General features: G+C 50.5%; 1 protein-coding gene across 2 annotated transcripts in view; it reads left to right on the top strand.

Annotated features, from left to right (window-relative positions):
- ERCC3 (ERCC excision repair 3, TFIIH core complex helicase subunit) overlaps positions 1 to 9,652 on the top strand; it is a 46,643-nt gene extending 36,991 nt beyond the window's left edge. Inside the window, exons 12-15 of one of the 2 annotated variants that reach the window (XM_059704770.1) lie at positions 555 to 672; positions 5,095 to 5,213; positions 6,949 to 7,101; positions 9,309 to 9,652. In XM_059704770.1, coding sequence (XP_059560753.1) covers positions 555 to 672; positions 5,095 to 5,213; positions 6,949 to 7,101; positions 9,309 to 9,440 — 522 coding nt within the window. In that variant the 3' untranslated portion in view covers positions 9,441 to 9,652. Of the gene's footprint in view, positions 1 to 554; positions 673 to 5,094; positions 5,214 to 6,776; positions 6,902 to 6,948; positions 7,102 to 9,308 lie in introns of those variants that run through there. The other variant, XM_059704772.1, reaches the window with a different exon arrangement.
- Positions 9,653 to 13,379: the final 3,727 nt, after the last annotated feature.

The raw sequence follows: 13,379 nt of genomic DNA, 5'->3' as shown, positions 1-13,379 counted from the left end.
CCTTGGCTGGGTCTCTAAGTACCAAACTTTGATGGTGGTGGTGGTGTGTGTGTGTGTGTGTGTGGGGGGGGGGGGATCTAGATGGTTGTAGCCCCCAAACTGACGCAGCTGCTCTGAATCAGAATCCAGCCCAGTGAAGGCAGTGGCACCCATTAGGTCACCTCTCGGACACATGCTACTGGTCCCCGTGGCCTCCATTTAAGAGTATGGATGGTTTGATGCAGACGTATTTCTGTAGCAAAAAATAAGAGCCACTCACAGAAAGCCTCTGTTGATGGGGCCTCTTGTCTTGGGCTGTTAGCAGCCCACACGGAGTGCGGCCGAGAGGAGGGTGGTGCCTGTGGGTCCCGATGGTCTCAGGGACGGCTCTCAGGAGCATGCGCACTGGGTTCGAGGGGCTGCTGCATTGGAGGGCCCTGGCATAGGAAGAGCGTAGTGATCGCTTTTCTAAAGTATCTGCAGAGCTTGTTTAAGTGTGAGGCCAGTTGGTTTTTTTCTCTTGTCGCCTCATATATGAAAACCTTCCCAGACACACAGCTGCTTCATTTCCATAGGTGGGTGACACATCATTTGATCTGCCAGAAGCAAATGTTCTCATTCAGATCTCATCTCACGGTGGCTCCCGGCGGCAGGAGGCCCAGAGGCTAGGGCGAGTGCTCCGAGCCAAAAAAGGTAAAGGTGGCCTTTCCGTTCTGCTCCGGGAGGTCCCTCCTGAGCCACCTCAGATGGGAGGGGAAGGGCTGAGCTGCTGTGCTTGTGTGATGGTGATGTGGTGCTCCTGGGCCAGGCATACTCTGAGGAAGGCAGTCCCAAAGCGAGGACCAAGGTGTCCTTGGCCCTTGTCATTTGCCAGGCATTGGGGCTGAGTCTGTGGATGTTTTCCATGACGGCTGCCTGGAACTCACACAGATACCCTCTAAATTGAGCTCTTACCCACGTAGATAATAAGAGGAGCTAGGTGGCAGTGCTAAATGATATAGACATAGAAGGGAGAAAGCAGAGCTCGACCACCTCTGCAAGTGTCAGAGCTGGAAGCTGTCCCCTGAACCTCAAGTTAGGAGTAACCACAGGTTACTGAGCAGCCACAGCTGGACACCTCCCTCACAACCTGTGAAATGGGAAGCACAGGGCGTGGGTGCCCTGCTTGTTAACTGTGGGCGTTCACAGGCCGTGGACTTCGGTTGCAGGCATGGCAGGGACTAACACTGCTGCTCAGAGGTGGCACCCTTCTAGGACCAGGCTGTCCTAAGACAAGGACACGGGCCCTGTGCTCAAGGAATCCACATACTTAGGAGGCATCTGGACTGGTTGGATGTTTGGAAATGACAACATTAGTGGGCACATGGTGGAATTGTATTTGAATATGTTTAAGAAGCAACTAATTGATTGTGTTTAAAGTGGAGAACAGGGAAGTTAGAAAAAGCAAACATGGACTTGAGCACAGGCCAACCATGTGGCCTTGGACAAGTAAATTGTCCCTCTGAGCCTTGATTTTCCCTCTAAAATAGGAGGGACAACCTATCTTGCAGGACTATTATGAGGAGTGAGACTTACATAACAGAATATAGTAGGCTGCTGGACAAATTATAGCTTTTATAGACTGACAAGCATAATCTGATTAGCATATATGAAAGTAATTCAGGACTTATTCTTTTTAACACCAAAAAGAAAGAAATGTGATTTGAAAACCCTTTGAATTTGAATTTTATATATAATTTATATTTGACTTATTTTCCAAGGCCAGTATTACTCTGATACCAAAGCCAGAAAAGGACACTACAGAAAAGAAAATTACTGACCAATATCCCTGAGTATAGATGCAAAAATTCTCATTAAAATATTAGCAAACTGAGTGTTGGCAAATTAGCAATGATGAAAGGTTGAAAGCAATGATGAAAGGTTGAAAGCTTGTAAGCTTTTCCCCTAAGATTAGGAACAAGACAGGGATACCCACTCTTACCACTGTTATTCAGGTTAGTACTAGAAGTCCTAACCAAAGCAAGCAGGCAGGAAAAAAGAAATAAAAGTCATCAAAATTGGAAAGGAAGAGGTAAAATTGTTTTTATTTGCAGATGACATGATTTCCAATAGAAAATCCTAAAGACTCCACCAAAAAAAACAACCACCTGTTAGATCTAATCAATGAATTCAGTAAAGTTGCAGTTTATTAAAATGTTAACATACAAATGTTAGCATACAAAAATCAGTAGTGTTTCTATATATTAACAAAGAATTTTCTGAAAGAGAAATAAAATGATCCCATTTACAGTAGCATAAAAAAATAATAAAATACTTGGGAATAAATTTAACCAAGGAGGTGAAAAGATCTCTCCACTGAAAACTATAAGACATTGATGAAAGAAATTGAACACAAGCAAATGGAAAGATATCCTGTCTGTGTGGATTAGAAGAATTAATATTGTTAAAATGTCCACACTACCCAAAGCCAATGCAATATCTATGAAGACTCCTATGTCATTTTTTACAGAACTAGAAAAAATAATCCTAAAATTTATATGGAACCACAGAAGACCCCAAATAGCCAAAACAGTCCCGAGAAAGAGCAAAGTGGGGGCATCACCCTTTATGATTTCAAGCTATAGTATAAAGCCAGAGTAATCAAAACAGTGGCACTGGCACAGAAACACACACAGACCAGTGTTACAGAATCAAGAGCCCAGAAAGAAACCTAAGCGAATATGGCCAACTAATATTTGACAAGGGGGCCAAGAATACTCACCGGAGAGAAGACAGTTTCTTCAATAAATGGTGCTGGGAAAATTGGATAGTCACATGTAAAAGAATGAAACTAGACCTCATTCTCATACCACTTAGAAAATTAACTTGAAGTGGATTAAAGACTTAAATAAAAGACCAGAAAATGTAAAACTCACGCAGGAAAAAAGCTCCTTGACACGTGTCTTGGCCATGATTTTTTGGATAAGACAAAGCAACAAGCAAAAATCAGTAGCTGGCCCGTGCTGCTCAGCGGTCAGAGTGCCAGCCCGTGCACCGCGGGGTCTCAGGTGCAGTTCCTGGCCAAGGAAACACACTTGGGTTGCAGGTTTGATCCCTGGCCCTGGTTGATGTGTGTGCAGGAGGCAACCAATCACACATCCATGTTTCCCTTTCTCTTTTTCTCCCTCTCCCCCTCCCCCTCCTTCCATCTCTCCCTCGTTCACACACTCTCTCCCATCTACTCTCTCTAAAAATCAATGGAAAACATATCCTCTGGTGGGGATTAAAATAAACAAGTTGAAATCACCTCAAACTAAAAAGCTTCTGCACAGTGCAAGAAACATTCAGCAAACCTGTGGCATGATCAGCAAAACTATGGAGCTGGAGAAAAGATTTGCAAATTATATCTTAATAAGAGGTTAATATGAAGACCTCATATAACTCAAGAGCAAAAAGCCAAAATAACCCCAGTAAAGAATGGGCAAAGGACCTGAACGGACATTTTTCCAAAGAAGACATACAAATGGCCAACAGGTACACGAAAGGGTGCTCCTCACCAATCATCAGGGACATGCAAGTCAGAACCACAGTGCCTGTCAGAATGGCTGTCATCCAAAGAGACAGGAGAGAGAGGGTGGCAAGGATGTGGACAACAGGGCACCCCTGTGCCTGCTGTAGTAGGATTGTAAATGGCACAGCCACTACGGAAAGCAGTGTGAAGATTCCTCAGACACGTAAAGACAGAACTACCATGTCATCCAGCAGTTCCACTTCTGGGAATATATCTGACAGAATTGAAACCAGTAGGTCAGAGAAAACCCCACCCTCATGTTAATTGCAGCATTGTTTACAATAGCCAAGACATGGTATAACCCAAGTGCTTTGAGAGGTAAATGTGTAAAGAGAACGTGGTATCATACATGAGAAGAGTGTTCAGTTATTAAAAAAAGGAAGTCCTGCCGTTTGCAACATGGTTGGACTTTGAGGGCATTAGGCTCGGTGAAGTAAGTCAGAGAAAGACTAAACTGTATGATCTCACTTATATGTGAAATACAAATAAAAACCCAAACCAAACTTGGGTTCAAATTTGTGGTTACCAGACTTGGGGTAGGGGTGGGGGTGTTGGATGAAGGTGTTCAAAAGGATTAAATTTACTTCTAGTTATAAGGTACTGGAACTATAATATACAATAAGATGACTATAGTTATAAAAAAAACATAAACAGGCCACTTGACAGTGGAGGTGTGGCCATCCTGGAGGAGCGGCCTCACCCATCTCACTGCCCAGGCCTCCGGGTGGGAAAGCAGGCAGCGTGCCTGCGGGCGGCCCAGCAGCCTGGCAGCCGAAGAACTGTGTGCGGGACACCAGGGAGCAGACAGGAGGCCCAGACTGAGCGTGAAACAGGGTCTAGAACCGGCGTCGCCCCGTGAGCGTCTGCGCATGGGAAAGCCTCCTGCCAGGCACGGAAAGGCCCTTCTCAGCAGTCCGCACGCTGCCTGGGCTCCTGGTCAGAACACGGTCTGGGCTTCTGCCTGGATCAGTGCTTCCTGAATAGCTATTTTTTTTTTTCCAAATAAATTCTTGTTGCCTCTCACTTTGGCCTTTTAATATTTCTGTTATTTTAAAATTTTGATCCATTCACACTGGATGGCTATTGTGTTGGCTGTTGTCTTTTTTTTAAAGTCTTATTGATTTTTTAGAGAGATGAAGGGGGTGGGGGAGAGAGAAACATTGATCAGTTGCCTCTCGTATTCACCCTGACGGGGTGTTGAACCCACAACCTGGGCATGTGCCCTGACTGGGTATCGAACTGTGACCTCTTAGTTTGTGGGTCGACACTCAGCCTCTGAGCCACACCGGCGGGCTGTCTTATTGAGTTGTAATGGTTCTTTGTGTAACCTAGATACAAGTCTTTCATCAGATACATACTTTGTAAATATTTTCTCCCATTCTCTGGGTTTTTCCCATTTTTTGATGGTGTTCTGTGAAACACAGAAGTGTTTAATTTTGATGACATCCCCATGCAAAATCGGCAGTCGCCCCGCCTGCAACTCTCCCACCGCATGGTTTGCTTGTGAGCCCTGGACCCTGAGTCCTGCGCGCTCACAGGTCATGTCCTTTCTCCTCTCTCCCCAGGGATGGTTGCAGAGGAGTACAATGCCTTCTTCTACTCGCTGGTCTCCCAGGACACACAGGAAATGGCTTATTCAACCAAGCGGCAGAGGTTCTTGGTAGATCAGGGTTATAGCTTTAAGGTATGTTTCCATTTGGTCTCTGGTCAGAGTAGGACCACAGCTTTTCTGCACTCGGGCTTCTAGGAGAAGTGGGACCCTGTAGTCCCGGTGGGCAGAGCTCAGGCGTGGGCGCTGCCAGGCTGGGCGCCCTCTGCAGGCACCCTCTGCATGACTTGCAGGGGGCTGTGAGGAGATCCCCTCCTGTCCACCATCCCAAAGAACCTCTGAAGCAAGAAGCTGGAATCTGCTTACTCCCATTTTACAGTTGGCTTGTGCAAAGAACATTAGATGGTGGTGGGAAATGTGCAAGGCTGAGGACTTGAGGTGCCAAGAAACTGTGGCCCTAAGTATGTTAGTCTGAGGCCCTGGGGTTACTTTCTTAAGGGGCACTCCCTCCAGGTGCCTGGGACAGCTCTTGCCACAGCAGCTGGTGCGTCTGGGCCTCAGTGGGCCTCAGACATGAGAGCCACCCGGTATACCACCAATCAGGCATTGGAATAACTTGGGAAATTCTAAAGCTTAAGCTTTCATTTGCTGAGGCATTTTCTTTCCTGCTGACATGAATAGTAAGCTTATGTCAGAGTTCAGTGTCCCAAGGGGGTTTTGTTGGAGGGGTGGGGAGGGAGATGCTAGGAGCAGGGGACTAAGAGGACCACTGGGACTTGGTGTATAGGCTACCAGGGTCTTGACTTGAGAGAGACTATGGGTGTTTAACACCGATTCTGTTACTAGCCTTAGACACGAGGGTAGAGTGGTCTGACACCACCTCCCCTAGCCGGAGGCAGGGACACTTCTCCGACGTCTCGTGCTGGGCTGGAGGACAGGACCCTCGGAACAGTGTTCTGAAGGCCTTGCCTCGGGGCCTTGGTTCATATCGGTAATGTCTGTGCGGCTAACAGCATTCCTGCCCTGGGTCCCTGGGCGAGCGTGGGGTAGCGGCAGCACCGCTCAGGAGCGCTCTGGGTTCTCTGAAGGGTGAGCTTGGCGAGAAGGCCCTGCCATGGGGTTGTCTGTGTTGGTTGCAGCTTCTCTGTCTTCCTCACCGTTGGTGCTGCAGCGGAGAGCAGCCAGTCGGAGTTCCCAGAAGCATGACTCGACGGGTGGGCCAGCCAGTGCAGAGGGGCCCATGTTGTACTCCAGATCCATGGTCACCAGGAGGGGCATTTTCTAATCAATCCAAGCTTTTTGCAGGGATAGGTAGGAAGGCCTTGTAGGAAGTTACCTGCAAAGAAAGAAAAACCACATGCACCAGGCTGGCATCCTGCCCTTTTAGAAAAAACATCTTCCAAATTTATTCTCGACATTTTGTTATTTGTAAGTGCTCCCTCCTGCTGGGAGCCCTGGGTCCAAGCCAGGAGGTCGAAGCCCTTCTTGGGGCAGGGGAGGAGGCAGCCGGCGGTGCCTGTCATCTCTGGTCCCCTTCATCACCTGCTGCAGGACGGGAAAACTGCCAGAGGGGGTTAAAATGGCCAGGATCCCTGCTGACCTGTAAGTGGTCATTTAGCTGCTGTGGCTTGGGAGCAGACTTCTCTGGAATTTTGTTAGCATCTGTCTTGCAGTCACGGATTACGCTTTGTATTGAAGGTGACTCCTAAACGTAGGTGACTGCCCACGAGCCCCACTGGTAGCGACCTGCTCCGTCGGGCGCTCCACGGCCTGGGGGAGGGCAGTGACTGAGCCAGTGGGCCCAGGCGAAGGCGGCGGGGGCCGAGGAAGAGGAGACAGAACGTGTCTCCTGCTGGCTTTGGCTTTGCAGGTGATCACAAAGCTTGCTGGCATGGAGGAGGAGGAGTTGGCATTTTCAACGAAAGAAGAACAGCAGCAGCTCTTACAGAAAGTCCTGGCCGCCACTGACCTGGACGCTGAGGAAGAGGTCGTGGCAGGAGAATTTGGCTCGAAGTCCAGCCAGGTGAGTGAGCGAGTGGTGAGGCTCCAAGTGTCCGTTCTCCTGAAGGACCGAGTGCGTAGACACACATGTACCGTCATGTGGGAATGTGCCTATGAAGGTTTCTGAAAAACTTGTAGAGGAGAATAGTAATGACGTATTAACCTATTGGTATGTATCATTCCTGTTTTTAAAAAAATGTTTTTATTGATTTCAGAGAAGGGAGAGGAAATGTGGGATGGAGACATCAATGATGAGAGAAAATTATTGATGGATCGGCTGCCTTCTGCATGCCCCCCACTGGGAATTGAGCCCGAAACCTGGGCATGTGCCTTGACCGGGAATCAAACCGGTGGCCTCCTGGTTCATAGGTTGATGCTCAACTACTGAGTCCTGCTGGCGGGGCTGTATCCCTCCTTCTGTACCTACTGTTTTCATGGCTGAGCCCACAGTGGCTGTAATTGGTCTCTTGCTCTGTTCACAAAACAGCCTGGCGTGAGCATTTGTTAGTGTTGCTATGTTGGCACCCAGGATGGCAAGCCTGGCCCCAGGCTCGCACTAGGTGGCTGCGCAAAGGAGCGTGACAGGCTGGGACCACCACTCTTGGCCGTGGGCAGGTCACCATCACTGGTTTCCCCCTCAGCCACTGAGCTGAGCCTGCCAGCCTGTCAGACAAGTCTGAGGACCAACTCGTATAGTTTTGGTACTTGTTTGGAAAAAGATTTAGTGTTCTGAAAATACTCAACTTTTTTATTTCGCAAATACTTACTGAATGCCTCCTGTGTGTCAGGCAAATATAGGGCATAATACATGAACGTATCATCATGGAAAGTTCTTAGCCAGGCCCTGCAAGGCGAGAAGTATAAGTTGGTGCTTTTTTTTTTTTTTTTAAATATATTTTATTGATTTTTTACAGAGAGGAAGGGAGAGAGAGAGTCAGAAACATCGATGAGAGAGAAACATCGATCAGCTGCCTCCTGCACATCTCCTACTGGGGATGTGCCCGCAAGCCAGGTACATGCCCTTGACCGGAATCGAACCTGGGACCCTTGAGTCCGCAGGCCGACGCTCTATCCACTGAGCCAAACCGGTTTCGGCAGTTGGTGCTTTTGAAAGTAAACTGGAATGAGAGCCAAAGGGAAGCAGTGGCTGGAACAGGGAAGGGAGAAGCAGTGTCGCCGGGGCAGGGGGTGCTGCCCTCCCTGCGGCCTGAGGCCCTTTCCCCTCGGACTGCGCTGGGGCTGGAACTCTGGACCCTGTAGGGAAGCCCTGGGGAAGCGTCTTGCGTCTGACTGACTGAGTCCACCTACAGGGGGACCCCTGCGGCCACGCTGTTCGAGGCGCTGACCGGGGCCTCTTTCCTTCGCTGTGATGTGGTCCATGGGTGGGCTGGACTCGGGCAAACCCTGGACTGGAGTGGTTTCTGTTCATACCACTCAGGCCTAGGCAGGTGTGTGGTCCCCCTGGAAGTGACATCACTGGGATGCAGGCTTCCGCGTGTGCCCCAGGTCACGTGACACGTAGAGCCAGGGCTCAGCGCAGGGCCGCTGGCTGTCCACTGGCTTCACAGCCTCCCGGTGGGGTTGTAGAGAATTTTGAGGGACGTCTGTGCTCACTGTTAAAAAATTCTCTTCAGAACTTGTCATGGAGAGAGGCAGGGCCACATTAGGGTAAGGAAGGGACTCCACAGCCAGACGGCTGCGTTCCAGTCCTACCCTCCAAGAGCTGAATGATCTACAGCAGCGGTTCTCAACCTTGGCTGCACATTAGAATCACCTGGGAATCTTTTTAAAATCCTGATTTCTGGGCCCCATCCTCCAGAAATTCTGTTTGTTACTAATGTGGCCCCACCCCATAACAAACAGAATTTCTGGAGGATGGGGCCCAGAAATCAGGATTTTAAAAAGATTCCCAGGCCCACCACCACCACACTCCCTCCCCCCCCCCCCCCAAAAAAAATAAGATTCCCAGGTGATTCTAATGTGCAGCCAAGGTTGAGAACCACTGATCTACAGGCTCCTTAACCTCTCTGCGCCAGCTTCCTCCTCTTAAAGGGGTGTGCTAATGATGTGGGCCTTGGATAAGGTAAAACACGTAACACATGGTTACTTAGAACCATGCCTGAGACATAGTGAGTGGTAGATGAGATGTTAAAAATAGTGAGAGTTGTTAAACTGAAACATTGTATAAAACTGTGATAAATGTTGTAAAAACAGCGGGGTCCCCCACAGGTGTCTCGGCGCTTTGGGACCATGAGCTCCATGTCTGGGGCGGACGACACGGTGTACATGGAGTACCACGCGGCGCGGAGCAAGGCTTCCAGCAAGCACGTGCACCCGCTGTTCAAGCGCTTCCGGAAGTGATGCCAGGGCCACGGGCGAAGCAGCCTCCGCCAGCGTTGGCCACCTGACGTCGGTGTACTGTCTGACTCGAAGAAAATGCATGAGAACTTGGTTCTGTCTTCATGCGGGTTTTCAAACTTGGGGAGTGGTCGTTCCAGTATATAAAATTTGCAATATTTAAGGTGTACTTTCTTACTGTTCTCTTGAATAAACAAATGGACCATTTGACCACTCTTCACTATGGATGTCCTTATTCTTGTCAGGCACGGCCATGTCTGGGTGCTGACCCTCCATCAAGGCCACCCTTGCAGCAGGCAGAGCAGGAGGGGGAGCCCTTCCCAGGGAGCTGCTTGGGGCCCATCAGGGGGGTTGGGGCTCCGTACCCTGTCATGCACAGAGCAGGGCCGATCAGGGGGTTGAGGAGCTCCCCCTGTCACTCACAGAGCAGGGCCCATCAGGGGGTTGAGGAGCTCCCCCTGTCACTCACAGAGCAGGGCCCATCAGGGGGTTGAGGAGCTCCCCCTGTCACGCACAGAGCAGGGCCCATCAGGGGGTTGAGGAGCTCCCCCTGTCACTCACAGAGTAGGGCCGATAGGGGAGTTGGGGCACCGCCCCCTGTCACACACACAGCAGGGCGGATCAGGGGGTTGGGGCACCGCCCTCTATCACCCACAGAGCAGGGCCGATCAGGGGGTTGGGGTGCCACCACTGTCACACTCAGGGCAGGGCCGATGGGGAGGTTATGCTCTACCCCATCACACACAGAGCAGGGCCCGTTGGGGGGGGGCGTTGGGGCGCCGCCACTCTCACACTCAGGGCAGGGCCAATGGGGAGGTTATGGCTCTACCCTGTCACACACAGAGCAGGGCCCGTGGGGGGTTGGGAGGGTTGGGGCGCAGCACCCTGTCACACACAGAGCAGGGCCGATCAGGGGGTTGGGGCGCTGCAGCCTGTCACACACACAGCTGCAGGGCAATCAGGGGGTTGGGGAGCTCCCCCCTATCAGGCACAGAGCAGGTCTGATCAGGAGGTTGGGGCGCCTTCCCCTGTCATGAACAGAGCAGGGCAGATAGGGAGGTTGTGGCCCCGCCCCCTGTCACACACACAGCCGCAGGGCGATCAGGGGGTTTGGGCGATCAGGGGGTTTGGCCGCTGCCCCCTGTCACACTGATCCCAGTGCTGGGAGGCCTCTCAGCTCCGCTGATCCTGGTGCTGGGAGGCATATTACCCTTTTACTATATAGGATAGAGGCCTGGTGCATGGGTCGGGCTGGCTGGTTTGCCCTGCAGGGTGTCCTGGATCAGGGTGGGGGTCCCCACTGGGGTGCCTGGCCAGCCTGGGTGAGAGGATGATGGCTGTTTGCAGCTGGTCACACACCCTTCAGAGTGGGGGTCCCCACTGGGGTGCTTGGCCAGCCTGGGTGAGGGGATGATGGCTGTTTGCAGCTGGTCACACACCCTTCAGAGTGGGGGTCCCCACTGGGGTGCTTGGCCAGCCTGGGTGAGGGGATGATGGCTGTTTGCAGCTGGTCACACACCCTTCAGAGTTGGGGTCCCCACTGGGGTGCTTGGCCAGCCTGGGTGAGGGGATGATGGCTGTTTGCAGCTGGTCACACACCCTTCAGAGTTGGGGTCCCCACTGGAGTGCCTGGCCAGTCTGGGTGAGGGGCTGAGGGCTGAAGCTCCCAACTGCTCCTTTTTTTCTTTTTATTCTGGGCCAGCTTTAGCTCTGGCTCCAGCTCTGAGGCCTCTGCTGCTGAAAGCAGGTATCTGGTTTGTTTGCATTCTATAATGAAAACAATGTATAACTCCAGCTCTGAGATCCCGGCTCGCTAAAAGCAGGTTTCTGGGGTTTTGTTTAGCTTCTATATTGTTACAATGTTTCTTAAACTGCAAGCTCAGAGGCCGGCAAGGCAGGCGGGGAACGTTGGAGTCCTCTGTCACCGAAGCAAGCAAGCCTCATGTTAGTTTCAAGCTGCCTGGCTGCCGGCTGCCATCTTGGCTGGCAGTTAATTTGCATATTGCCCTGATTAGCCAATGGGAAGGGTCGCGGTCATATGCCAATTACCATGTTTCTCTTTTATTAGATAGGATGGGAGGGACTGACAGAGGTCAGAGGGGAGGGGGATGGACATAGACAAAAGTGTGGTGATGGCCAGAGGTAGGGCGGCTGGGTGGAGGAGGGTAAATGGGGGAAATGAGAGACATCTATAATAGTGTCGACAATAGAATAAAAACAATGATATACCACTACACTACACACCTATTAGGGAACAAAAAGAGACATTATGAACTATGTATTTGCTACTTTGATAAAAGTAAAAAAAATTAAAAAAAGAATTTTGTCTAGAAAGGAGTGTTGTTGAAATGTTTTTATTTTATTTTTTTATTTTTAGGGAACAAGGAAGCTTCAGAGCCCCTGTGAGGGCTGGATTTGTTCTGGGGGAGAGAGCAAGCAAGTTGCAACCAGCAGCATTTTGGATAAGCTGCCTGAAATGATTTAAAAGAGAAAGGGACAGATTCCCCAAGCCTAGTTATTTGTAATTTATTTTCTTATTCTAAATTAAGTCATTTTTGAACCTTATTAACACCCCTCCCCCTAAAATTAGTCCTTCAGGTTCAATAAATGTTAGGCCTCACAAACCCTGTGTTAGTCCCTGAGGGTTGGGGTCCCCAAAGGAGTTCGGATTCATTCATTATATTTATTTGCTCCTTTTAATTCTTGTTCTAAGGGAGAGTGAGGACAGTTTTTTACTCAGTAGTTTTTATATTAAGAATTGTATTGGAACCCGCTCCTTCTTTGGCTGTTTACGGATTTACCTTACTGGGAACTCACAGAGACTTAAGCCCTTTGAAGATGGGGACAGAGCTGTAGTGTGTTTCTATAATACAGCACAGCGTTAATACAACTTTCGTAAATATTTGTTGAAGAAACTGATACATTTCAGTGCCATGAGGCATTGCTTTTCCTTCTGCTCCGCCTCTTTACTGAGACTTTGCGCACAGCATCAGGCTGAGGGGATGAGCAGGGAGAGCGGAGTCAAGTTGCTTTTTCCAAGCCCTAGAACCCATAGTTTGATTTTACATAGTAGATGCAGTTCTGAATGACATTTTGAATTGGGTATATTAGATTTTGCTAAAATCAACTCCCTTTACTCATAGATTATTTTTAATGATGTTTAAACGTTTCATACTATGAAGTGCAAAATATTTTGCTTATTTCGAGAATCTTTGTGCATTCTTTCTGTAGCAAAGTGAATTATCAACATGGTAAGTCTGTTTGGGGGGTCCGCTTACAATGGGGCTCACCAGCGCTAAGCTGGGCTCTCACAATGACTAATGCGCACACCGCGTGTGGACTTAGGTGGCTGTTGGACATAACCATTTCTTTTGGTCCCTTTGCTCCCACAGAACCTGCTTCAACTAGAGGCGGTGTCTGACCCTCCATGACCTCTTTGTCATGGTGTCCACGGGGCATCTATCACCTGAGGCCTTGGCAGTCAACCGACCTTCCCATGTTGGTGGCAACCCTGACCAATGCGCGTCCGGGGCGGGGTCCCCTTGGCAGAGACGGGGCAGGGGGCGCACCGGGAGAGCTTTGGGGAGCGCCGGCTGAACCCAGGGAGTGGCACCGACAGCTTCCCTCCTCTCCTCTCCTCCCGGCCGGCGGGCTGATGGCTGAGGGCTCTTCCCCCCGCTTTCGGAGGGTGTTGGGGCGGGGCGGGGCGGGTGGTGGGGGGACGCGCCAGCCTCTGGGCTGGGAGGAGGGAGGCTGCCCCCTCCCCCGCTCCTGGGTGGGACGTTGCGGGGGAGGTGCTGTGGATCCCTAGCCCCGACCCCCTCCCAGGGGCAGGTCGGGGCTCTGGCGCCTCCGAGGCCAACGGACCCTTGGGGGCGGGAAGGAGCGTCTGGGCCGCAGGTGGCGAGAGTAGACGGAGAAACTGGTGGCAGGCCGATAGGT

This window comes from Myotis daubentonii, chromosome 7, assembly GCF_963259705.1.
Source record: "Myotis daubentonii chromosome 7, mMyoDau2.1, whole genome shotgun sequence".
Taxonomy (NCBI): domain Eukaryota; kingdom Metazoa; phylum Chordata; class Mammalia; order Chiroptera; family Vespertilionidae; genus Myotis; species Myotis daubentonii.
This window is presented reverse-complemented; position numbering and strand designations above follow the sequence as displayed.